The sequence below is a fragment of the Trachemys scripta genome, chromosome 2, assembly GCF_013100865.1.
Source record: "Trachemys scripta elegans isolate TJP31775 chromosome 2, CAS_Tse_1.0, whole genome shotgun sequence".
Lineage (NCBI taxonomy): Eukaryota > Metazoa > Chordata > Testudines > Emydidae > Trachemys > Trachemys scripta.
The window spans coordinates 6,555,449-6,582,767 of record NC_048299.1 but is presented as its reverse complement, the minus strand read 5'-3'; the positions used below and the strand labels follow the sequence as shown (position 1 = coordinate 6,582,767).

The 27,319-nt window shown below is 45.2% G+C and overlaps 1 protein-coding gene across 1 annotated transcript in view; it reads right to left on the bottom strand.

Moving 5' to 3' along the window:
• Positions 1–27,319, bottom strand: part of OBSCN (obscurin, cytoskeletal calmodulin and titin-interacting RhoGEF) — a 296,265-nt gene that overhangs the window by 251,756 nt on the left and 17,190 nt on the right. The window contains exons 3-7 of the mRNA XM_034759817.1: positions 17,256–17,525; positions 11,277–11,537; positions 4,574–4,876; positions 3,472–3,738; positions 1,559–1,834 (exon numbers count right to left, since the gene is read on the bottom strand). Of these exons, the coding sequence (XP_034615708.1) occupies positions 1,559–1,834; positions 3,472–3,738; positions 4,574–4,876; positions 11,277–11,537; positions 17,256–17,525 (1,377 nt within the window). The remainder of the gene's footprint in view (positions 1–1,558; positions 1,835–3,471; positions 3,739–4,573; positions 4,877–11,276; positions 11,538–17,255; positions 17,526–27,319) is intronic.

Below are 27,319 nucleotides of genomic sequence, written 5' to 3'. Positions count from 1 at the left end.
TGTAGTCCACGAAAGCTTATGCTCTAATAAATTTGTTAGTCTCTAAGGTGCCACAAGTACTCCTGTTCTTCTTTTTGCGGATACAGACTAACACGGCTGTTACTCTGAAACCTGTCTATGTTTTTTGCTGCCCCAAGCATGGCAGTCAGGCGGCCTTCGGCGGCGTGCCTGCGGATGGTTCGCGGTCACACGGATTCTGTGGCGTTTCTGCGGGTGATCTGCCGGTCCCATGGCTTCGGCGTACCCGCCGCCAAATTGCCGCCGAAACCTCGGGACTGGTGGACCTCCTGCAGGCACGCCGCCGAAGGCCACCTGACTACCCCCCTCATGGCGACCGGCAGGTCGCCCCCCACGGCTTGCCGCCCCAGGCACGCACTTGCTGCGCTGGTGCCTGGAGCCGCCCCTGCCACTAATGTTATGCAGAGGGTCAAAGGCTACATGGTAGGGGCTGAATGTTAAAGCAGACATGTAGCCAACATACCTGTTAAATGAACAGGAAGCAAACCATAGGAAGGCGCACAGAAGGGGATTACCATGAGCTGAGGGACAATACGAGCTGTGTGACACCATGTGAAGACAAGCTGAACTTTCCTTATCTGTACAAAGCTTGGCAAACACCAAATAATAAACAATTATGAGACTTTGCTTTTCTATTGTGCCTTGCATCTGAGTGCTTTACAAACACTAAAGGATCAAGCCTTACAGCTCCCCACACCTCTTCTTATCCTCCATGTACTGAGAGCAAACACTGATTCCCGGAGGGCCTTATTCCATTCACTTTAACTAAAGTTGGATCAGTAAAAACACTCATGGCTGGCCCATGTCAGCTGACTCGGGCTTGCAGGGCTCAGGCTGTGGGGCTATAAAATTGCAGTGTAGACATCTAAACTCAATCTGGAGTGACATCTAAACTCAATCTGGAGCTCAGCCTCTGGGACCCTCCCCCTCACTGGTTTTCAAAGCCCAGGTTCCAGCCCGAGCATCTACACTCCAAGCCCTGTGAGCCCAAGTCAGCTGATGCAGGCCAGCTGTGGGTGATTTATGGCAGTGTAGCCATACCCTAAGTGACTTGACCAAAGTCACACAGTGAATCTGTGTCCCTGGCAGGAATAGAGCCTATGTCTCCTGATCACCTGGCTGGTTTCTTAATCACAAGACCATATTTCCCTTTCCTACAGCCCAGGCTCACTCAACGACACCAAGCTCCAGTTGACATTCTCATCTGCTTTCCGGGACACGAAGCAGGATGGCAGAGCCTCTACTACTGACAGAGCTCAGGGTCTGGTGTCAGCTTCCAAATACTCCTCACCTCACACACACCACTGCTCTCTAGGGAGGTACTTCCGCTTCCTACTGGAGCTATGGGTGTCACTAACTTCCATGTCAGCTTCCAAATACTCCTCACCTCACACACACCACTGCTCTCTAGGGAGGTACTTCCGCTTCCTACTGGAGCTGTGGGTGTCACTAACTTCCGTGAGCTCCCTTTCTGTCACATAAAGACCACATTGGCTGGGGGCAGGCCATTCACCAGAAACAGCCCAGCAATGTCATGCACCTTTCACTGAGAGCTGATAGACTATGTCATCCCCTTCACAGACACATTCATAAAGGCCAGCATCCTCTGCTGTGATGTTGTGAATTTTCAGGATGCGTTTCTTCTCTGCTGTTTTCAATTCGTATTTTGGACTGGCCTGGATTTCCTTCCCGTTCTTCATCCACTTCACAGCAGCAGCCGCGTCTGAAAGCTCCGCCCAAAGCTGTGCCTCCTCACGCAGCCGAGCAGAGACCTTCTCTATATCTCCACTCTTGTTGGTGATTCTTACTGCAGCAGCTGGAAGAAAGAAAGAAAGAAAGAAAGAAAGAAAGAAAGAAAGAAAGAAAGAAAGAAAGAAAGAAAGAAAGAAAGAAAGAAAGAAAGAAAGAAAGAAAGAAAGAAAGAAAGAAAGAAAGAAAGAAAGAAGTATTATATCATACTGTCTCACATATGATATATGTCTGCATTAGGTTGCAAGCTCCCCTCAGAAGGAACCTGGGTCCAGATCTTGATCTCACTCCAGTGTAAATATGGAGCAACTCCACTTACTTCAGTGGACTTGGTCTGGTTTTACACTGGTGTCAATGAGATAAGAATCTGTCCCATTGACTTTTATGCCTTGTAGAGCACCATATATGATGCTATCTCCAAAATCTCATAATCAATTACACGCGTATCTCTGAGCGCTGAAGCCGTGGTTTTAAACTTTTCTCCTCAATCGAAGTCTTCCACAGGCAACTTGAATTCCCTTTAGACACTAAAGCAGCCAGTGCCTCTCCCTGTAGGCTGGGATATTAAACCAGTCACAGAAGAAACTCATGGTTGGTTCAACCCTGTTCACACCCAAGACAAGAGAAGAAATCCAGCAGAGTTCAATAAGAGTTAGAATGTGTAAATAAGAGTATCATTTTTCGCCCAGGTGAATATTTTCCCACTTTTTGGCCTCTGTTCCCCCATGTCCATCTTTCTCTCTAAAGTGCAAGTGGCAGAAATGAAGTCACCTCACTTACTGCCTGCCGCTCCGTCTTAGCATCCGGCAAGCATAGTATATTCTGCAGCAGAGCTAAAATCAGAACCTGCCAAGCTTCGTTAGCCATAAAGGCAGGAACACAATCCTCAAACCAAGGGTCCCACCACATGTCATATATTCTCCTTGCTAAGCCACCATTCTGCTAGAGTGGCTCAATGAATGGGTTCAGGTTTTAACTTAACAAGCCATTACGTGTAACTCTGCCTTTGCTCCAGGAAAACCCAGACTCTCCCTACCTCTGCACTGCACCTAACGTTAAAGTTTCAACATCTCCTTTTTGTCATTTGTCAGAACAATCGCACACGCCAAATTAGAGGTCAAATGTCCTTGGGGGTGAAACTGCCCCTTCGCAAGGCTGTACAAACATTTAAACCCCATTTACGCCCCCATGGAAGGGCTGAAGTGGGGGTTAAGAAATGTTTAGGAAGTTACTTCTGTACTGCAGTGAATTTCACCATCAATATTTGCATTGTATGAGGCACCCAATCCGCTGTGCACTCCCTACTAAGCATTACTACTTTAAACATTCTTCCACAGGGATTTCTCATCCAAGGGTCAACAAGCCCTTTACCAATGTTTGTTAAGTTTTGCCTTGTGAAACAGGTAAATGTTGTTATTCTCATTTCACAGAGAGGGAATCTTAGGCAACTCAAGGTCACATTCTGATGCTTTTAGAAACACTGAATATTCCCTTACTCCTCGAGTCATGCCACTAGAGTCAGTGAGGTACTACTCAGGTATCAGAATCTGGCTCTGAAGGTCGCATGTCTAAGGTCGCATGTCAAATCAGTAATGGAGCTGGCAATAGAGCCTAGGAGCTTCAACACTCAAGCCCCTTTCTAGCCACAAGACCACCCTGCCTCCCTTGACTGAAGGAAGAAATGGATGAGATCAAAGTAACTACCTTTGACATTCATCTTGGTACTGGTTTCAACGTTCTTGGCCACAAATTTCACCTCTGCTCCATCGTCATTCTTGGTGACGTTTTTTATGGTGAGGAGGTGGGTGGTTTTGGTTCTCCGAATGATGTAGATTTCACTGCTCTGTATGGCTTTGCCATTAAGGTACCAGGTGCCAGAACAATCAGTTGTGAGGTCAACAATAAAGGTAGCATCACCTCCTGCAGTAGCTTCAACATTTGTCAGGGGAGTTTTCACAGCCAATGCTGGTTCTGTCAGAGAAGAGCAAGACATAAATCTGAAGCTAGAGGACACAGTGAAGAGTTGCCTACTATGCTCAGAACTCTTAGGGGGAGAAAAAGGAAACTGAAGATAATAGACCAAAATCCAGCAACATTTGCACCCATTGAAGGCAATGGGCATTTTGCCTGTGAAAGAGTTGCAGGATTTGACTTCCACAGCAGGAGATCAGTGGTGTCAGGGTACAGAGTTAGGGCTTGTTCCTGCAAGGTAGAATGCTGGGCATATTTTACTTACATAGCCCATAGATTCATAAAATAATAGCAAGAGGTACCTATCAGATCCACCTCATCTCTTCGAACAAATACTCAATACAATAGATCACAGACAAACAGCAACCCTCTAGCAGAGAACCCAGCAGCCCAGAAATAAAACCCAATCCCCACATTTCTCCATAGACTTGTAAGGTTAAAAAGTGACAGAGTGGAGCAGGGAGCACCAGGGAACCGGATCCTGTCTGCATGAGTGTGACTGCATAATCATCACATAAACCCCATCGAGCAGCGCGACTGAGGTCCAAGACAGGAACACATAGCTAGTTGGCTCACTGACCTGCTCAAGAGTGCCTTTAAGATCATGTCTCTTCAGCTACAGCTCTGCATTCTAGGCAGCAAGGGCTTGAGATTCAATGCAGAGCTCCCTGTGCCTAGCACTTAACCTTGCAGGAGCTCAATGCGTAGCCCTGCTCGCACGCGTCCTGGAGCGCAGCCACCTTGCGTTGCTTTGCTATGCACACGGCAAGGACTTGCAAGATCACGGCCATATTGTTAGTCAACTGAGTGGTCTGAATCCCTTTGTGTGGCTCACCGAGGTGCAGGGTTCCTGGGAACTCTAGGTAAGAGCTCTGCCCATAGCTGTTGACTGCAGACACTCGGAACTGGTAGTCTGCCTCTTCTGCCAGATCGCTCACTGTGAACTCTGGGACGGGGATGTGAGACTGGTGGCATCTCATCCAGGTAAAGCCAGTCAGTTTCTTACGTTCCACCAGGTAGCCATCGATGAGAATGAGTTGCTCCATTTTGGGAGGGGACCAGGCAAGCGTCACTGAGGTTTCTGTTTTATTTTTCACCACGGGGTCGGATGGGGGATGAGAGGGGGGTTTTCTTGGAGCTGAAGTGCGATAAAAACACAGACAGAACCATATTATGGAATGAAAACACCACAGCGCATGACAGACACGCTGGCCCCTGCACGCTAGGGCTATCAGGAATCGGATTAGCATTCATACTCCTCTGATGACATCAATACACGGATTGTTTCAAACAGTCTTAATCTGAGATGGACAAGCAAGGAGTTTGAAGAAAAACACCTCCTCAAACAGTATCATCCCCCCATCCATGTACACACACAATGCTAATGTCTCCCTAGACAATCACAGAGATCACTAGCCCCACACAACACTACTGACCATCCACACACACAGCATACACAAAACAGCACTCAGTACCCCCAAAGAACTGACACCTCTAACACACACTACCATTAGACCCACACACCCAATACCAATAATCCCTATAACTACACAGGTCTTTCACCATCTGCTTTCCCACACACCTCCACTATCATGGACCCTACACACACACACACACACACACACATTATCACTGGTGTTCACCGACTGTACCCCTTTTCTCTCTCACACACAAAATATGACAGACCCAACACACACCACTAATTCCATTCCCCAAGGACACACACAAACTACCATTGACCTTTTCACACATGTACACAAATTACCATTGACCCCTACACACAGACCAATACTGACCAGGTAACAGGCTTAGATGGAGCCGGTTTAACTTATTTTATTTCAGTAACGCTCAGCTAGAATAATGGATCACCTCTTTGGTATCACTACATACTGTTACCCTGGTGAGATGTATCTTAATTGGGATTCTTCAGAAGGTGTGAACATTGCCTAAATCAAACCCTTCTTCCAGCACTTCGCTCCCTACGTTTATGCAATCCCTTTAAAGCAGGGCCGCCCAGAGGATTCAGGCAAAGCAATTTCGGGGACCCCGTCCATAAAAAAAGTTGCAATACTATAGAATACTATATTCTCGTGGGGGCCCCTGTGAGGTCCGGGGTCTGGGGCAAATTGCCGCACTTGCCCCCCACACACACACTCTGGGCAGCCCTGCTTTAAAGTAACAGTGGGCTGTAGGCACAGTACTACCACGCTGGGGAACTCCAGAAGATTCCTTCACTGAAGGAGATGGTCGGTATATTGTACACACATTGGAGTTGGCCTTGGGGAGCTCCCTAACCTAAAGACCTTGAAGTTTGCTGTTCACAATTCATCACACTTAATGTTTCCATGCCAAATACAGACAGCCAACTTCCTGTAAAGATTCTGGGCAGTGTAGTTTAATGGACAGTTTGTTGTATTAAGCAGTTAGAATAATTAGAATGACCCCGTGAGGGCATTCAAAACACAATGGGCCAAATTCCCCTCTCTGCTTCACGGGTGTAAATCCAGGGTAACACCAGCGACATCCCCACAATTGCTCTGGAACAAGAGCAGAATTTTGCCCTTTGTATATACAATGCTGCTACACCACCAAAAAGCCGTACCTGAAGTGATTTGTGCAAATATCAGAATGTTGCTGGTGTTACTGGTGTGTCAGCACCTCCAGCAGACAACAGTGGTAGTGCATCCTGTGCTAGGGTGACCAGATGTCCTGATTTTATAGGGACAGTCCTGATTTTTGGGCCTTTTTCTTATATAGGCTTCTATTACTCCCCACCCCCGTCCCGATTTTTCACATGTGCTGTCTGGTCACCCTATCCTGTGCATAATATAGATCTATGCCACATAGAGCAACCTGTGATGAGGGCCTGATCACTCCCTTGCACAGAGCAATATTACTTACTTAGAACCTGATTCAATAATAAAACTAAAATTTGGCCCAGACTTTCAACCGATGTAAACTGGCATCGCTCCACTGACTTCAGTACCAATTTATGCCAGCTGAAGATCTGGCCCTTTCATTGTAATTTGGCCAACCTCAGACATTAACACTAGAGAGATGGGATAGAGAAGCCTGAGACAGAGAAAATGAATGAATAATGGCGGGTCTTTAGGATCACAGTATTTGTGCTAGTCTGTCACTGGTCACACATGCTTGGCCTACCTCTGAAGTGAAATACCATTTAAGAATCTTTCCTCTGTCCTGTCTCTGACAGCCAATGATATACCAATCTCAGCACATCATGGCGTCCTCATCCACATGGTCCTTTGTAACATGAGCTCCCAAGAGTTGGTTACTTGCTGTTTGTGCCTTCCACTGTGATATCTAAGCCATACATTTGTTTAGTAATGTATGGACAGCCAGAGCCTTGTGTGTGGAATAATCCTGAAGAACTAAAAAAATGAAATGAAATCAATTCCCCAAATGAACCCCAGCTTTCCGGGAGCCTGAGTTTTTGTTCTGATGCTCTGTCAGGCCATCTATGGAATCCCATCCATAGCTTTCTACTTCTGCAACTATTTGTGTACAGTAGGTTATCCAAGACTTATGTTTAAAACTTCTTTGGGTAAGTCCTGAAGTCTCTGGAGAATGCCAAAGTCTGATCAAAATTATTCACTACTTTAGAGGCTAAATACCTTCTGAGAGGCAGCATTTCCTAGTGGTAAGAGCAGGCGTCGGCATCGTTTGATATGTTCGATTCCCTCCCATATCTGTCACTGATTTACTGAGTAACTCTGGGCAAGTCTCATCTTGTGCCTACATCGCACCTCTACCTTGTGCCTCTGTTTACCCATCCATAAATTGAGTGTAATAATAATACGATTTTTTAAAGCACAAACCTTGGAGAATGAGAGAGGTGCATTCTTCTTTTAATGAGGGCTAATAAACCAGCCAACACTACCCCAGTATGGCTCAGTGAAAAAGATGTGAACACAGTCCATGGGATTTTCAAGTAGCTAACATGGCATTTTTCTGACGGAACACTTAAGCATGGTAGCACATGAAGTGTAAAAATAGGAAACCTTGGCATGATCCACTCTTCTTCCTTAGTTACATAAATATATATTCCAGTGTTATATGATACACTGTCACACTACCCATTGGGTTACTGACAATCAAACCACCTAGGTCAAAGTTCCTACTACTTTAACATTCATCTTGAGTTCAGAAGAACATCTAGCTACTGAAATCAGATTGTTGGGCCTTACTGTTATATATTTAACTTAATATTTAATAGCGAGCGAGATGCTGGTGGGAGGGCAGCTTCTTAAAAGTTTTCATCTCCATGGTTAACCAACTACAATTTAATAATGTGAACACCGGAGTCAATCATTACAATAAGGTTTTGCTTGCAGGTCATGTGATATTGCGTGCTTTGCCAGATACTGATAAACAGCTCAGTAATTGTTACAGTGCTAATGATGGGACTGATCCTGTTTGGTTCAATGGCTCTCAGCAGCCCCACGAAACAAATTGTTCCAGCACCTCTGCTTGGGTGTTTAATTAATCACATGCCATCAGTGATAATGGGAATGGGTGACTCTCTAGTTCCACAACTAGAGTCTGAACTTCCCAACTTTTTAAATACTTCTCTATAGAGAATTGTGTGTAAAGTGGAGATGAGAAGGTAGGGCTAACTGCTTGGAAAGAACAAAGCACCATCCCTTTTCCCCTCCAAATCCCTCTTTAAAACCAACCTCAAATTTTCAGGTTTTATTCCAAATTGGAACAAAAACTAATTTTGAAATCTTGAACTCCCCCTGGAAACATTCTCCGCCCAGCTCTACTCACCTGGAGCTGTTCTCAGAGGGCATCACCTTTGCATATTCACACTCCCTGCCCACCTTCCCCACTTCTTTAGAGGCTCCAGGCCACTCCCCCACCCCCATTCCTTTTATACCCTCACAATCCTCTGCAGGGGAGAAGGACAGAGGGACAAGCAACCCCAATGGGCACTGACCTCTAGAAGATTCAGTAGCCAGGAGGTGTCAGTCCCACAGGGCAGACACCACTCAGAGAACCACCTAAGCATTTGGGGAATAGAGTTTTTAAAGCACTTGGCACATTTACAGTGCTCTGTAAACAATGAACACAAACAAAGGCACTGTAGGTTGCCTGTGTGAATTGCTATCTGTGTACTGCATCTTTAAATGGAGAGACGTCCCCTGCCCTAGTTCTGAATCACTGCCTATAGCGGTACAGACCCATGGCCGCAGCGCCTCCTGCTGGTCGTGCTGGGAAATAGCTCTCTTGGACCACCAGGACGCCCTTTACTAGCGGTGTCTCGCTCGCCATTACTTCCACTTCCTCCACCCTCTCCACCACCTGGACCCAGGTGTCGCTCCTGGACCGCGGTGTCCTCTTCAGGACATGGCCCTCCTGCTTTGCCCCAGCCCACTGTCTCCCCCATTTCGGGGAACAAGCAGTCCTCAGTCCCTCCACTTGCCTCAGCAGCAACTGCAGTCTCTAGTCTAGCCTAGGGCTACCATACGTCCGGATTTCCCCGGACACGTCCAGCTTTTCAGTCTTTAAATAGCCGTCCGGGGGGGGGGGTTCTAAAAATGTCCGGGATTTCCCCCCGGTCAGCTATTTATCGACCGAAAAGCGGCTGACAGGGCGGCCAAGTGCCACTCGCATTGGGGCCTCGGCAGCCAAAGCCCTTTCCTGGCTTCCCCCATCCCCTGCAGCCTTAGCACGCCGCTCGGCAGCGCTCGGGCGGGGCGGGTCGCTCCTTGGGGGCAGTCAGAGGACAAGGGACAGGGAGGGGGGTGGATGGGTCGGGAGTTCTGGGAGGGCTGTCAGGGGGGCAGGGGTGTGGAGAGGGGTTGGGACAGTCAGGGACAGGGAGCAGGGGGGGTTAGATGGATAGGGGGCTCTGGGGGGGCTGTGAGGGGGTGGAAAGTGGGAGGGAGTGGCTAGGGGGCAGGGCTACCACCCCCCTTTCCCTCCCTGGTGTCCTCTTTTTTGAAAGTTCAGATATGGTAACCCTAGTCTAGCCCCTGGCTTCAGGGACAAACTGCAGTCTGGATTTAGGCCCCTCTCCTCATTGGCACGTAGGGGCAAACTGGGGGTGGGGGAGACTCAGGCCTGTCCACTACTCTGGGTCCCGGCCCAAGGATCCTATGGCGGGCAGCCACTTACTGCCCCTCCTCCTATTCCCGCTGCCCACTTTCCCTGAGCCACTTCCTCCGTAGCCCTAGCACCTTCTCTGCCCTTACATCAGGGCCTCAGTCTGGCCATGGTCAGCCAAAAGCTCCCCTATTGCTCCGCTACCCTGCCCAGCACTGCAGTATCTCCGGTGCTCCTTGGCAGACAGTCCTTCCCCTTGCCCTCCAAGAAGAAACTGCCCCTTGCTCTGCTGAGTAGCCCTTTATATATGGGCTGCTCCAGCAAGCCTTCTCCTGACTGGCTCTCCCAATAAACCCTTTCCTGATTGGCTGGTTTCTGTGCAGCCTCTCCAAGGCCTTAACCCTTCTCCTGCCTGTGTGGCGCAGCCGCCCCACCACACAGCCATTTTGTGCTCAATGCAGACTGTTAGAGCAGAGATACACACATATACTGCACTCTCACCCTGGAAGTTTTGTTCTCTCTAATTTTGATATTATCATAATTTAACAAAGTTCACATTTATGGTATAAACTCTTTGGAACAGGCATGGGACCTTCTATTGTCTTTGTATAGCACCTAGCTTACCATGGGACTAGCAGGAAATAATTATACTGAGAGTGTATTCTTGATCTTTGTGAGTGGGTAATTCTTTGAAAACATCCGCTTAATGTGCAGCAGCAGTCAAAAAACTTAAGAGAATGTTAGGAACCACTAGGAAAGGGATAGATAATAAGACAGTAAATATTGTAATTCTACTATATAAATCCATGGTACGCCCACACCTTGAATATTGTGTCCAGTTCTGGTCACCCCATCTCAAACAAGATCTGTTAGAATTGGAAAAGGTACAGAGAAGGGCAACAATAATGATTAGGGGTATGACAAAAGATTAAAAAGACTGGGGCTGTTCATCTTGGAAAAGAGACAACTAAGGGGGGATATGACAGAGGTCTATACAATTATTGAATCGTAAGGAGAATGTGAATAAAGAAGCGTTATTTACCCCTTCACAAAACACAAGAACCAGGGGTAACACAAAGAAATTAGCAGGGAGCAGGTTTAAAAAAAACAATCGGAAGTACTTCTTCACACAACACACACTAAACCCGAAGGCCAAAAGTATAACTGGGTGCAAAAAAGAATTAGATAAGTTGATAGAGGACAGGTCCATCAATGGCTATTAGTCAAGACAGTCAGGGACGCAACCCCATGCTCTGGGTGTCCCTAAGGCTCTGACTGCCAGAAACTGGGACTGGATGACAGGGCATGGATCACTCAATCATCGCCCTGTTCTGTTCACTCCCTCTGAAGTATCTGACTTCGGCCACTGTCAGAGAGGCTACTGAGCTAGATTGGACCATTGGTCTGACCCAGTATGACCATTCTTCTATTCTGACGCTCGCTGTAATATAGAATAAAGGAAAGCTTACTGGACACAGTGAACTGGGTAGATGTTCTGCACTCATCAGCCAGGAATGCGATCTCCCCAGCGTCTTCCATCTTGCACTCCCGGATAATCAGCGTATGTTGCTTGCCGGATGAGGTGATGGTGATTCGGTCATTGGGCTTCATTTCTTCCATATTCTTCAGCCAGCGGATGTTCTGGCACTCATTGTCCAGCTCCACGCAGAATATGGCTGTGTCGTTTATGGGGACCGCAGTCTTCCGTGGCAGTTTTTTAATGATGTTCCCTGTATGAAAGAAAACGACTACAGTCATAATACAGCAGACGCAGAATACTGCAGTACCCAGATCAGCTAGATCAGAACAGTGCCAAAAGCTCTAACTCAATCACAACATACGGGTTTGTTATATAGGAATAATTGAGTGAGGTTCTATGGCCCGTGTTATGCAGGAGGTCAGATTAGACAGGAACATGGGATCAAAAGGGATTTCCTAGGTCATCAATTCCACTCCCCTGTTACTGCAGGCAACCCCATCCTATAATCCCACTGATAAATTTACCAAGCTCCATCTTAAAATTAGTTAGCTGGTTTGCCCCCGCTCCTCCTATTGTGAGGCTGTTGCAAAACCTCAGTCCTCTGATGGTTCTAATTTCCAGCCTAAACGTAGTAATGGCCAATTTATTCCCATTTGTTCTTGTGCCAACATTGTCCTTTAGGTTAAATAGCTCTTCTCTCCCCCCTCCACCCCGCCCCACCACCCAGTGTTTACTCCCTGATGTATTTAGAGTGAGCAATCATATGATCATAATGGTGTCTCCTATCCTTAAAATCTACAAAGCTATGAAAAGGTGAAAATCTTCCTCTCAGGTTAATATTTGGTATGTCTTCTATTGGGGCAATAGATAGTATAGGTTGCCCTTGCAAAGGATGGATCTGATGATCTGCAACTGCTATGAATCCACAAAGGAAGCTTGTGTCTTAGAAAGCAGATAGATCTCTACAGTTCTCCACTAAATTTGTCTAATGCCTGGCATAATTGATGGCCTGCATATGCCACTCACCTGATCTAACAGGAAATAACTTTAAGAACCTCAGATATTATCAGAGCAGACCAAGCAATTTACATTGGGTCAAACTCACTTATTCCTGGTCTTTTACTTTCCTGCAACTTCGAAATGTTCATGACTTGCAAGGAAAAACTGAAAGTTATGGATGAAACTGATCCCAGGTAAATTTGGGTGGGACATCAGGAAAACAGTCCTATGAATAAGGTCATCTTAGACCTGGAACCATCTCTAAAAGGAAGCACCAGAACCCCCATGGCTGGAGTGATTCTAATTCAGTATGGCACCAGGAGATTTCCTATAGGTAACAATCCTGAATTGCCAGGGGAGGTAGGGTTCACTATGGCTAAGGATATGAGTATGTCCTGGTGCACACTGTCATGGAACCTGTGAGTATTGCCCTTTATTTCAACTCAACCATGAAAGGTCACCACGATCACGGAATTGTGAATTTTGCCATTTATACAGACCCTGCTACCCCACATTAACAGTTTGTTGGTTCACTTCAATCGGCTGTTGTGCATTAACAGTGCATTAGTTGCTTTGATCCAGTCCCACTCATAGACTACAAGGGCAGAAGGGACCATCATGATCATCTATTCTGACATCCTGTGCATTGTTGACCACAGAACCTCACCCACCCATTCCTGTAGTAGGTCCATAACCTATGGATTAGTTAGTGAAGTCCTCAAATCTTGATTTAAAGAATTAAGTTACAGAGAATCCACCATTTACTCTAGTTCAAACCAGCAAATGACCCGTGCTCCACATAGCAGAAGAAGGTGGAAAAAAAACAGGGTTTCTGCCAATCTGGTCTGGGGGTAAATTCCTTCCCAGCCCCAGATATGGTGATCATTTAGACCCTGATCATGTGGGCAAGATCCACCACCCAAACACCTGGGAAAGAATTCTCTGTAGTAACTCAGAGCCCTCCCCATCTAGTGTCCCATCACCAGCCGTTGGGGATATTTGCTAACAGCAGTTGTGGATGGGCCTTATGCCATTGTAGACAGTCTCATCATACCATCCCCTCCATAAACTTATCGAGCTCAATCTTAAAACAAGTTAGGTTTTTTGTTCCCACTTCTCCCCTGGGAAGGCTGTTCCAGAACTTCACTCCTCTGATGGTTAGAAACCTTCATCTAATTTCAAGCCTAGATTGATTGATGGCAGTTTATATCAATTTGTTCTTGTGTCAGCATTGGCTCTTAACTTAAATAACTTCTCTCCCTCCCTGGTATTTATCCCTCTGAGGTATTTATAGAGAGCAATCATATCTCCCCTTGGCCTTTGCTTGGTTAGGCTAACCAAGCCAAGCTCCTTAAGTCTCTTCTCATAAGGTAGGTTCTCCATTCCTTTGACCATCCTAATAGCCCTTCTCTGCACCTGGTCCAGTTTGAATTCATCTTTCTTAAACCATGAGAGACCAGAATTGCACACAGTATTCCCGATAAGGTCTCATCAGTGTCTTCTATAATGGTAATAACACTTGCCTATCTCAACTGGAAATACCTTGCCTGAGCTATCCCAAGATTGCATTCACTTTTTTCACAACTGCATCACATTGGCGGCTCAGTCATCCAGTGATCGACCAACACAGCCAGGTCTTCCTCCTCCTCTGCCATTTCCAACTGATACTTTCCCAGCTTACAACAAAAATTATTGTTGTTAATCCGTAAGTGCATGATCTTGCACTTTGCACTATTAAATTTCATCCCATTTATATTACTCCAGTTTTCAAGGTTATCCATATCTTTTTGCATGATATTCTAATCCTCCTCCGTATTGGCAATACCTCCCAACTTTGTGTCATCTGCAAATTTTATTAGCACATGCCTGCATGTTGTGTCAAGGTGATTAGTGAAAATATTAAATACAATTCGTCCCAAGACCAATCCTTGAGGAGCTCCAGCCTGACGGTTCACCTTTCAGCATGACCCATTATAGTCTCCCCTTTAACCAGTTCCTTTCCCACCTTTCGAATCTCATATTAAAGCCCCATCTTCTACAATTTAACTAATAATTTCCCATGTGGAACTGTATCAAATGCCTTACTGAAAGCCAGGTAGATTAGATCTACTGCATTTCCTTTGTTTAGAAAAATCAGTTATCTTCTCAAAGAAAGAGATCAGATCAGGTCGGTCTAGCATGATCTATCTTTAGTAAACCATGTTGTATTTTATCCCAATTACTTGTTTACCTCTATGTCCTTAACTGCTTTTTCTTTCCAAATTTGTTCTTGAGACCTTGCATACAATTGAGGTCAAACTAACTTGCCCATAGTTTCATGGATCGCCTTTCCCCCCATTTCTTAAATATAGGTACTATGTTCACAATTCTCCAGTCACAGGGTAGACCCCTCCCAAATTTATGGATTCATTAAAAATTCTTACTATTGGGCTAGCAATTTCATGTGCCAGTTCCTTTATTATTCTTGGAGGGAGATTATCTGGGCCCTCCAATTTGGTCCCATTAAGCTGTTTGAGTTTGACTTCTATCTCCTTCCATATTCTTGTTCCAAAAGCCACCCTGCCATTGTCCCAAGCTCCTCATTACCCTTATTAAAAACTGAGGCAAAATATTCGTGTAGGTGTTGGGCCCCACCTAGATTATCTTTAATCTCCACACCATCCTCAGTGTTTAGCAGTCCCACTTCTTCCTTCCTTGTTTTCCTTTTATTTATATGGTTGAAAAAACCTTTTACTATTGGTTTTAATTTCCTTTGCCATGTCCAACTCTGCTTGGCTTTTGACAGTTCTCACTTTTCCCCCTACACTTTCTGACCTCCAAAAAGTAGCATTCCTTGCTGATCCTTCCTTCCTCCATTCCTTTTAGGCTTTCTGCTTTCTCCTAATAACCTGTTTGAGATTCTTGTTCATCCACTTTGGTCTACAACCCTTCCCTCTGAATTTTTTCCTCTTTGCTTGGGAGACAGGCTTCAGATAGTCCTGTTTCAAAGAGGACCTGACCAAAGTGAGCTAATGATCTGTTTGTGCTCATCAGCAGGGTCCATAAAGTTACCATGACCATAGTTTGAAATTATTTATTTTTATTGTGACTGTATGCATTAAGCATAATTTTACCTTGACAAAATTGTATCCATAACCATGGCAGATCAGACAAGTACTCTATTGCTAGTATTCAATATCCCATCTCTGGGATTGACCAGTATGGGATGCATTTAGCTGGGTGTGCACTGCTGTGACATGGAGGGAAATTATCGTTTCTGACTCCCACATGAGATCAGCTTACATCCTGCAGTGTGAGCTCAAGTTACTTTTGTTTGCAAACCTGCAAATATGAATAGCTGTAACGATATTCAAGTCATGGATGGATTTTTTTTTTCAGAAGAGGAGAGGAGGGGGCATCGGAAAAAGTGGGGTTTTTTACCCACAAAAGCTTATGCCCAAATAAATCAGTTAGTCTTTAAGGTGCCACCGGACTCCTCGGTATTAATAGGGTTATCCTCTTTGTCTTGTTTGCCACCACCACCACCACCGCACATGTGGCAATGAATACTACAGAAAGATGGATCAGATGCTCCACAACATCATTTTTGTGGTGTATTGGAATCTGTGTTAAAAATAACAAGAGATTTTTAAGTGTGAGGATTTCCTGGTCCTGTTTGCAAGTGAGGAGGCTCTGAGGGAAGCCATGTGACATGGGTCATCTGAGTGAGTCTGCAGCCACCCACTCTAGGGTAAAGTGGGGTGAGTTATGCCTCTCTCTTTTAGGGAGCAGCCTGCTTTGTCGCTCTCTGTTTTGGGGAGTTATTCTGAATTCTGAGAAATAAACCATTGTAACATTGCAACCTTTCAACAAGAGTATTTATGGTTTTTATCTAACTTTGTGTGCATGCCAGTTTATTTATGTTTTTTATCTAACTTCTTTGTGTGCATAACAGTTTTCGTCTCTAAATTTTATAATTTCACAATTAATCAAGGAATCCATAATACATTCCCAAGAGTGGGTTGTAATTTCCTTCATTGACTCCTGCATCTCTTTGGGTCAAATTTCCCATAATGCTTGCACCTCTCCATTTGTTTGCAGGTGTAAAACCTGCATTTGTATATACAGATCTGGCAGGGGCCACCAGGTTTTACAGTGGGATTCCTCCATGGCCTTTGATTAGAATACAGTCAGACCGGAAATGAAAAGGGCCAAATTCAGTTCTTTAGCTTTTACAAGAGCGTATCTCCATTAGTTTCAATGGAGATCATTATAATTTACATAAGTAGAATTTACATAAGTAGAATCAACATCAGAATCAGGATCACGGCTATCGGATTTAGATTTCATGTAGGTGAATCCACAAACTTAAAATTAACAGACACTTCTGCAAACATGTCTCTGTGTTTTTGAGAAACCTACACTGGCCCAAACCCTAGATCTCAATACACATCAACCCTAAGCTCCCAAACTTTGGGAAAATTGGCATCTGGATTTGGATACATCCAGATTTTGCCATTGGAGTCTAAACCATATTATGGGGCAAACCAAACCCCTGATGAAGAACAGCCGTAAACTTCAGGAAAGTTTGGATCTGGCTCAATATCTGAACTCTGCAGCTGAGGCCCATATTTAATGGTAACTTTAGTGATACATTTCCTTTTTAAACAATGCTCCCTATATTGTTAGTAATTATAAGGAGCTAAAGCTCTATAGGGAAGTATGATTAGCATCAAAACGTTAGTGCTTTTGAAAACCCCGCCCCATAGTGCAGATGGGAAAACTGAGTCCAGGAATGCTATTTGCCTAAGTCTGTAGAGGAAGTCAGAGGCAGACTTGGGTTTACAGTGTAGGAGTTCTTGGCTCCCAGTCTATTGCTCAGGTGATGGGAGTGAAATTCACCCCTGTGCACGCAGCCAGCGCAAGACTGACTCCACTTAAGACCTAACAATAGTGCTGAAGCAGGACTGCAGTGGATTCTCTCTCTTACCCTGGACGGTCAGTTCCGCGATGGTCCTGCTCCCCTCCTTCATTTCACAGATGTAGACGGCGTCATCGTCCGTGGTGACGTTCTGGACGGTGAGCCGGCGGTACGTCCCCTCTTCTTCGATGTTGTACTTCTTGCTCTGCTGGAGTTTGGTCTCCTCCTTGAACCAGGCAGTTTCAGTGCTAGGGACGGGCACCTCACACTGGAAGGTGGCAGATTCTTTCTCCTGAACTTCAACATCCTTCAGTTTTGTCTTGAACGGTATTGTGGGCTCTTAGAAATGAGACAAAGGAACAAGAACTTATGACATCATTGGGGAACCTAACGTGCAAGTAAGTAAATAGAAAAGTATATGCGTCATTCATTATTATTGTGTGTATATATATCGCCTCAATATATGTTCCATTCTATATGCATCTGAAGAAGTGGGCTGTAGTCCACGAAAGCTTATGCTCTAATAAATTTGTTAGTCTCTAAGGTGCCACAAGTACTCCTATTCATTATTATTGTTGTTGTTATTTGCACTGTAATGGTGTCTAGAGGCCCTAATTAGGGATCACGCCCCGTTGTCCTGGGCGCTGTACAAACATGCAATAAACAGACAGTCCTGGCCTTGCAGAACTTCCATTCCCTGTTAGTGACAGGACACAACAGGTGAATAAAAAACACTAAATAAGTGGGGATCTGGGGGAGATAGGACAAGGTAACAGTAATAGGGGAATGTGAGCTGAGTCCACTATTGAGCTGCCATGGTTGCACCGTTTCACCCAGCAATGTTCTGTAGGCATCCCAGCAGAGGGTGAGCCTACAGGAGGGAGTTGAAGGGGGACAGAGTAGTGGCTTTGTGTGTGGAACAAACTCCCTGAAAATAATCTACAAGGGTCGGTGTAGAAGAAAGTACCAAAGTGCTTGGAAGGAGACATGGACCAATGGGTGACACAGGTTGGCACTACTGGTGGAGCAAACACTGGAGTCAACTCCACGCTAATCAATCTGACAGGTAGGGCAGGACTAAATTATTAATGGTCTTTACGATAATGCCAGTGAGCATGTGGCTTGCATGGCGGGGAAGAGGCAGCCACTGGTGGGATGCCGAGCAGATGACGTAGTCAGAACAATGGGCCGGGATGATCTTATGCGGCAACGCAGATCTGGAAAAGCTTGCTCTGTGTGCTTTGGAAACTTGGCCTAATAAATACAAGTCTGTCCGGGCAGCTGAAGCCGGACAAGATGACATAAACAGGCTTTGTAAAAGTCCACGCTGTGCTGGGTCATGGCCTCTCAAGGAGGGCATAACAACTGTTCCTGCAGGTTTTTTTGTATGAGGCACTCAGAGCACTTTATGAAGGGGTGGGGGAGGGGTAAGGATTATTATCCACATATTATAGGTGGGGAAACAGAGATAGAGAGGTGATGTGACTGTGGTGGAACAGGGAATCGCACACAGGTCTCCCAAGCCATAGGCTAACGCTCTAACCACTGGACCATCCTTCCTCACTGACAAGATCAGAAGTCGGACTAGAACCCAAGTCACCTAACTCCGCCATCACTGCCTTGGCCATTGGGCCACATTGTTCCTATTTAGGTAGAAAACAGGTTAGAACAGAAGTGCTGACGCTGATACAGGGCATTAAGGGGATACATTTTACAAACAAAACGAAGGGATTCATTCATACCGTTTCCATTGAATATTAACAGCAGCTCTGTAGCTAAATCATCAGACAATGCTTTGAAAGTGCATCCCTAATACTTCCTAATATTCTGACACACAATTCGGGAGAGATAAATTGACACCGGGTGAAGGCCGTAGGAACAGGTTCTGATAAGAGCAATTGTAAGGAGCCTGGGGCAGCTCTAGCTTTTTTGCCGCCCCAAGCACGGCAGGCCGGCTGCCTTCGGCGGCATGCCTGCGGGAGGTCCGCCAATCCCGCGGCTTCGGCGTACCCGCTGCCAAATTGCCGCCGAAGCCGTGGGACCGGTGGACCTCCCGCAGGCATGTCGCTGAAGGCTGCCTGACAGGGACCGGCAGGGCGCCCCCCGCGGCTTGCCGCCCCAGGCACGCGCTTAGAGCGCTGGTGCCTGGAACCGCCGCTGTAAGGAGCTCGGTGGCCTTGTAAGACTGCTAGAATGGCTAATGCATGCACATCAGCACTTTCTCTCTACTGGGTGGAACATCAGAGCCCAGCAAGGGACCATTTAACCCTCTTGGGGCTGCAGGCCCATAGAGATTAGGCCCTAAACCATCCTGGATTTGTGCTTTGGAGGCGGGGAGCCTCCAGGCTGTAAACTTCAGAGGCGTGTGGAATATACTTTTGGAAACGAGGTTATTCTACCCACATGCCTTGCGTCTCGGCAAAGAAGGCATAAAACAGCATCCCCTTCGGGGAGGAAAAGCTAAAGTACACACCCGCCTGCTTTGGCAGGGAAAGAAGGTGAGAGCCTGTCTCCCAGCATGCAACACTTCCTTCTGCCTGCTGCACAGTGCACCTTCTGAAAGCAGCTCTGCCAGTAACCCACCAGTCACCGTCAGGGAGCAGAGGGGGTGTGGAAGCTTCCTGCGAATGGGGGGAGGGCAAGAGGGATAGGAGGGGGAGCGAAGGGAGATACTGAGACTCAGCACGGGAGGGCAGTCAGCTCCAGGCTGCCAAGAAGGGTCCCGGGGGTTCCTATCTGCTCCCAGGGCTGTTCCCAGCCAGCTGGGTCCCACTCTCTGCCTCCACCCTGCCTAGGTGTGCATGAGTTTACATGGTACAGATCCCCCATAAAGGGCCTCATAGAGAGGCCAGTCGACGTTTATCTAAGGGAGTCAAAGCTAATGTAACATAAACCTTCTCTGACCCGTTCAGCATGTAAGTTATATTCCTCCCACTAATTGACATGAACCTTGCACCCCACTTCCCTGTCACCTCTGAATCTGTCCCTCTGGGAGTTTGAGCTGATGTAACTGATACGCTGAGAGGCAAGGACTGAGGGGCAGAGCAGGAAAGCAAAAACCAGAGAGTATAAGACTCCATGAGTCAAATTCAGAGATGATGTATAAATTAGAATTTGTGTACACAGAAACACTTGCCGCAGGAAAAATTAATCCAAATTAACTTTTAAAGAGGATTAGTTAAATCGCATTAAATCCTTATCTGGACACTCTTATTCAGAATGAAAGTGGCCTTAATTCAATTAAGAATAAGAATCTAAATTAAATTAAGGCAACTTTATTTCTGAATAAGAGCATCTACACAAGGGCTTTATGCAGTTGAACTAATCTACTTTACAATCAGACCTTTAGTTAATTTGGATAAATTTTCCTGGTTGTCCCCATGTACAGCAGGGTGTTAATCTAAGGGATTGCAATTTACACGCTGAGGGCATCAGAAGAAAGTGTAAAATACACCAATTTCGATTCACTTCTCTATGTGAAGCAATCAGTCAAATTATACATCTTTATCAGTTCCATTTTCTTTACAATTGCAGAATAGTATCTAAAACAAAATAGGTGCAACTCCATTTGTGGCCGATCAGGCTCATATATATCCTCCAAAAATAGCATAGTGTTGTATAGAATCATAGAAGATTAGGGATGGAAGAGACCTCAGGAGGTCATCTAGTTCAACCCCCTGATCAAAGCAGGACCAACACCAACTAAATCATCCCAGCCAGGGCTTTGTCAAGCCGGGCCTTAAAAACCTTGAAGGATGGCGATTCCACCACCTCCCTAGGTAACCCATTCCAGTGCTCCACCACCCTCCTAGTGAAAGAGTTTTTCCTAATATCCAACCTAGACCTCCCCCACTGCAACTTGAGACTATTGCTCCTTGTTCTGTCATCTGCCACCACTGAGAACAGCCAAGCTCCATCCTCTTTGGAACCCCCCTTCAGGTAGTTGAAAGCAGCTATCAAATCCCCCCTCACTCTTCTCTTCTGCAGACTAAATAAACCCAGTTCCCTCAGCCTCTCCTCATAAGTCATGTGCCCCAGCTCGGTGATCATTTTCGTTGCCCTCCACTGGACTCTTGCCAATTTGTTCACATCCTTTCAGTAGTGGAGGGCCCAAAACTGGATGTAATACTCCAGTTGTGGCCTCACCAGTGCCAAATAGAGGGGAATAATCACATCCCTCAATCTGCTGGCAATGCTCCTACTGGTGCAGCCCAAGATGACGTTAGTCTTCTTGGCAACAAGGGCATACTGTTGACTCAAATCCAGCTTCTCATCCACTGTAATCCCCAGGTCCTTTTCTGCAGAACTGCTGCTTAGCCAGTCAGTCCCCAGCCTGTAGCATGCATGGGATTCTTCCATCCTAAGTGCAGGACTCTGAACTTGTCCGTATTGAACCTCATCAGATTTCTTTTAGCCCAATCCTCCAATTTGTCTAGGTCACTCTGGACTCTATCCCCACCCTTCAGCGCATCTACCTCTCCCCCAAGCTTATCTGCAAACCTGATGAGGGTGCAATCCATCCCATCATCCAGATCATTAATGAAGATGTTGAACAAAACCGGCCCCAGGACCGACCTCTGAGGCACTCCACTTGATACCGGCTGCCAGCTAGACATGGAGCCATTGATCACTACCTGTTGAGCCCGACAATCTAGCCAACCTTCTATCAACCTTATAGTCCATTCATCCAATCCATATTTCTTTAACTTGCTGGCAAGAATACTGTGGGAGACCATATCAAAAGCTTTGCTAAAGTCAAGATATATGACGTCCACCGCTTTCCCTATATCCACAGAGCCAGCTATCTCATCATAGAAGGCAATCATGTTGGTCAGGCATTTATATAATGATATGTGCTTGTATTTATGTATTTATTAATGTATGTATGTCAGGCATGCATGTAATGTGCGCTTGTATTTGTGTTATCCAACCACGAGGTGTCTGCGTGTGCCATATAGAGTTCCAGGCAAAATGTGATCTTTGGTAAATAAGAGGGACAAAGCTGGAAAACAAGCAGAGTGGAAGCTGTTTTCATCAATAAATTTGAGACAGGCTGTAATTTTATATATCATGACAAAAAGAAACAGTATTTTTCAACTCATCTCATACAAGTACTCTAGCGCAATCTCTTTATCGTAAAAGTACAATTTACAAATGTAGATTTTTTTTGGTACATAACTGCAGTCAAAAACAAAACAATGCAAAACTTTAGAACCTACAAGTCCACTCAGTCCTACTTCTCATTCAGCCAATCGCTAAGACAAACAAGTTTGCTTATATGTACGGGAGATAATGCTGCCCACTTCTTAGTTACAATGTCACCAGAGAGTGAGAAAAGGCGTTCACATGGGACTTTTATAGCCGGCATTGCAAGGTATTTATGGGCTAGATATGCTAAACATTCGTATGCCCCTTCATGCTTTGGCCACCATTCCATCTGGCATGTAAATATCTTGTGGCGCTGGCTAAAATGGTGCCATGAGAACACCTTTTCTCACTTTCAGGTGACATTGTGGACAAGAAGCGAGCAGCATTATCTTCTGCAAATGTAAACAAACTTTTTTTTTCTGTACATAATTCAACATTTGTAATTCAACTTTCATGATAAAGAGATTACACTACAGCAATTGACAAGGAGATATGAGGAACTGTGGGGGGGGGAATAAGCATGGGGAAATGGTTTTACTTTGTGTAATGGCCCATCCATTGCTGGAAATGGGCCATTTTCATTACCACTACAAACAGTGCTTTTTCTCTCCTGCTGATAAAAGCTCACCTTAACTGATCACTCTCCTTATAGTGTGTATGGTAACACCCATTGTTTCATGTGCTCTGTGTGTATATATATATCTTCCTACTGTATTTTCCACTACATGCATCCGATGAAGTGGGCTGTAGCCCACGAAAGCTTATGCTCAAATAAATTTGTTAGTCTCTAAGGTGCCACAAGTACTCCTGTTCTTTGTGATAATTATTTTCATCATTATCAGTTAGAAATGATCATGGTTGAGAATGCTTAGTCTTGTGAGGACAACCAGGGTGTCTGGCTGTTCCACTTCTTACCCACAAATACTAATTCAGGTGGAGTGCAGGGTGGCAAATTTTCCCACTGTTTCAGTGAAGAAAAGCCATCAATTCCTGAGTTTGGATTCTGTAAAAAATTAGAGCTGGTCTGGAATTTTCCATCAGTTGTTTTTTTTTTTTTTCCAGTGGAACATGTGGTTTCTTCTGCAACATCTAAATTTTCCACAGGAAAATGTTGATTTTGCTGACATTTTTCCATTTCCCATTAGGAAAATCTAAACTATTCATGTCAAGTTGACCAGAATCGAAACAGTTCAGTTTGTTCAACAAAATCAAAACTTTTAGTTTTGGCTCTGTTTGACATTAACCTTCATCCACCTGAACCACTGCAGTGCCTCATGGGAGCTGAAGTTTGATTGCTTCATTCTTCCATTCTCCCCTATGGGCTGTGGTCTCCAGCTGGACTACGTCTCCCATGATGCACTGAGGGCTTCCTTCTGTCTGAGTTGCAATGACTGCAGTGTATCATGAGAGATGTAGTCCAGTTGGGTGGCTCAGACCATACAGGAGAATGGGGGCACAAGGCACCTGCACTACAACTTCCATGAAGCACCGCAGTAGCTCAGGTGGATGCAATGTAATGTCCAACTGAATCAAAAGGACATGTTTTGAAAGTTCCAATTAAAACATTTTCAGAACTTTTCATTCCACAAAAAAATTCATTGTTTCTATATTTCACCTCAATTGGGGATAAAACAAATGTCACAACATCAGAATTTCCTGTGGAATGAAAATTCTGATTTTTCATCAGCTTTAGTACAAAATTCTTAGAAAAATGACTGCTGTGTTCTTATAGATTCTGGGCTGCTTACAAACACGTGATCCACCCCCACTGACTCTGACTGCACTGGAAGGTTTTTCAAAGTAGTTATTAGGGGGCAATATAAATTACTTTTTAAATATTTACTTCTCTGCTCTTTTAAATTGTTTAGCATTTACTTGCCTGTTAATAGCCAAAGCAAAGATATCCTTTATAGACATCATTGAATTCAACAATAAATCCCCCAAAGAAAGAAAAAATAATACTTGTAAAATATGAGGTTGGAAAAAAAATCTGCCACCTAGGAAAATACTCGATGGAGACATCTTTCTAGACATGAATAATCAATAGTACACATGCCTGAGTCATAACATTGACGAGCCCCGTAAATATGCCCGTATCAGTGTACGTAGACATGTTGTAGGGTCATGTTGGCTGAAAGGTGGACACTTGGAGAACATTATTGTTGCTTCTGCCTTATCAAAATAAGGCCTGCTTGTTCAATGGAGATGTGCTGCCCAAATGCCAGGCTATGGCACACAGACGATTATATAAATAATAGACTAAAGGTTCGCTTCTTTGTTTCATCTTTTGGGGATGTGTTTTTTGGAGGAACTCATGGTGGCACAAGGAGTCACTATCCAAAACTTAATTATAACCCTCACACACACATTTTCCATTCATTCCATCATAGATCAGAAAGCCTGAACAGAGTAACTGGAAGAAAGAAACAAACCATAAACATTTCCACTTTAGCTCTCTGACTCATTTGCGTTGCTTGACAATGAACACTGATAACTAATATTTTCCGCTGGGGCTATGATCAGGGATTTGGCAGTTGCATACTCTCCATGTCACAGGGACTAATGCTAGAGCTTCCAGAAGGAACGGATAAGACTGACACCATTCTAAAACCCTTTTCAATAATGCTATTTCTAGATGTTTTCCAGCACATCTAAGTCTTTCCCCATCCACCAGAGAATGCATCATGGAATCATAAAACCATAGGGTCATCTAGTCTAACCCTTTTACACCCTGTAGATTTTATTTCCTTTATTATGTCTAATAATAAATCATAACACAACCTACAAATGTTTTCTTTTTTTAAAAAAAATCTACTGGATCACATTCTTTCCTTCAATCCAAAATAATGTAGGATGAGGTATATCGGCAATGGATACAGGGCCTGAGCCAAAACCCATTGAAGTCACTGGGTGTCTTTCCACTGAATTCAATAGGCTTTTGATCAGCCCTTAGAGAGCAGTGTTTGTTACCCCTAACTCTGTACCCAAAATTTCCTCCTCCTCAGATACGAACGGTCAACAGTAATCCACATAGCTGCTAAAGTCCTCGAAGAGGGGCACCAGTGGGTGTCAAGTCTATTAGCAGGTTTGTGTGACAGGGCAGCTGTATGAAACAGCATGCAATATTTCTAGCTTATCTTCTGTATAAATGCCCAACAGATTCCAAATACATGGCCAGTTATATGACAGATAAATGTGCAACATTTTAACATAATATAGAGGGCAGCGATGGTTGAATAATGGGGAGAAACCTACTGTATATATATAAGAATTGTTCTTGGGGGAGGGGGCTGTTGGTCAAAATTTTGAATTTTTTAAAATTTTCCAACCGACTCCAAATAATAAGGCCAAGAACCTTCAATATGATCTGCTCCGGCAGAACCTGTTTGGCTCATGTCGCAGGAATGAGGCCTTAAGGGATCAAGTAAAGTCCTAAACACTAAACAGTTTAAATATACAGACAGCAAAAGTGCAAAACTACTTGGATGGGTTGGTTCCCCATTCTCCTCCTCGCCCCCCTGCGCCCACATCACAAGACATGGACAGAAAAATGGGCTGAACTGCCTAACTGGCTTCTTTTCTTCCTTTTTTGTTGTTGTTGTTTTTAAAGCGAAAATTAGCCTATTTTTGGCTTGCTGCAAAAATGCTAGGGTTTTGCATTTCTGGTATATTTTAGTGTAAAAAAAAAGTGCAAGCGGAAGATTTCATCAACATTTCACAAAAGAAAAAGAAAAAAGGGGGGGATAAAATTTGCAAAATTGCATAAAAATAACTATCCATTTGCTAAAGGAAAAGTGTCTGAGGATCTCTGTCTGTGTGACCTGGGGCTGCTGGTTTAGGAGAATTTGCAGTAAAATCAGAAGGGCATATTTCCTTCCAGGTTTATAAAGAGTTTGATATTTTGAGGCCTGTCTCCTACTTTTCTCCACACAGGCAACGCACCCAATAGAACGTTTGCTTTCATTTTTCAGTGAATTGAGTGCTGGTAAGAGGGCTCAGTTTGACATCCCTGGAGACAGCAGTCACCTGTTTAGCCCACATAACGGGTACAGCATGGGCAGGAGCAGGGCAAGCTGCCCCAACGCCATGCCTTTGACTGGGAGAGACTAGTTCTAGGGGTGAAAAAGCAAAATGGGCCTCTAGGCCCATTCAGGCCTTGGCCCCTCTGCTGAATCTGCCTGCAAGGGACCCAGTGATGCGGCCCTATCATTTGTGAGGACACCTGTCGACACGGAACGCGACAGAGGCTGGCCATCGGACAGCTATTGGATTGAAGCAAGCTTCCATGACTGCATGTTCCAGTGTCGGAAACAGGTGAGCAGACTGGCTTCCAGCCAAGCCCTTGCAGGAGGAGGCATTTCCCAGCGAGCCCTCCGTGGAAGACAGGGCGAGCGGCGCACTGGGCATGTGAACGGCAGGCTGCTATTGCGTGGGCTGGAATTTGGCCTGCAGCTTGATGTTCCAGTGAGAGCCATCCCTGCATTCAGGGGCGTTGGCATTATGCCTGGCCTTGTGGGATGGATACCCAAGGCAGGGACTTCCTTGCACCCCCAAATTGAGCCCCTGCACAATGGCCAGGCCCTGAGTCCCATCCTGTGAGGTGCTGGCCACCTTCTGGGAGAGGCCAAGTGCCCGCACTGAAATCAACAGGAGCCGAGGACATTCTGTGCCTTCTGGACATCGCTTAGCGCCTCATAGGACTGAGCTCCCGGGGCCTCCTCCCATCACAGTGGATGGGAGGTTTGCCATGGAGCTCCATGGGAGCAGGAGTAGGCCCCATATGGAGCAGCAGTAATGGACTCTGGAGAGGAGTGCCCTGGATTTTCCCTGACAGGAAAGATATGTCTGTGACACCGGGCCATAAGCTGGGGGGGGGAGAGGGGGGGGCTAAAAGCTGGGAAAAACTGGAGGCTGAAAAAAGTAAATTGAGGCTATTAAAGGACACTGGGTAGAGAACACAAAAACCTTATTCAGTCTTAATTCAA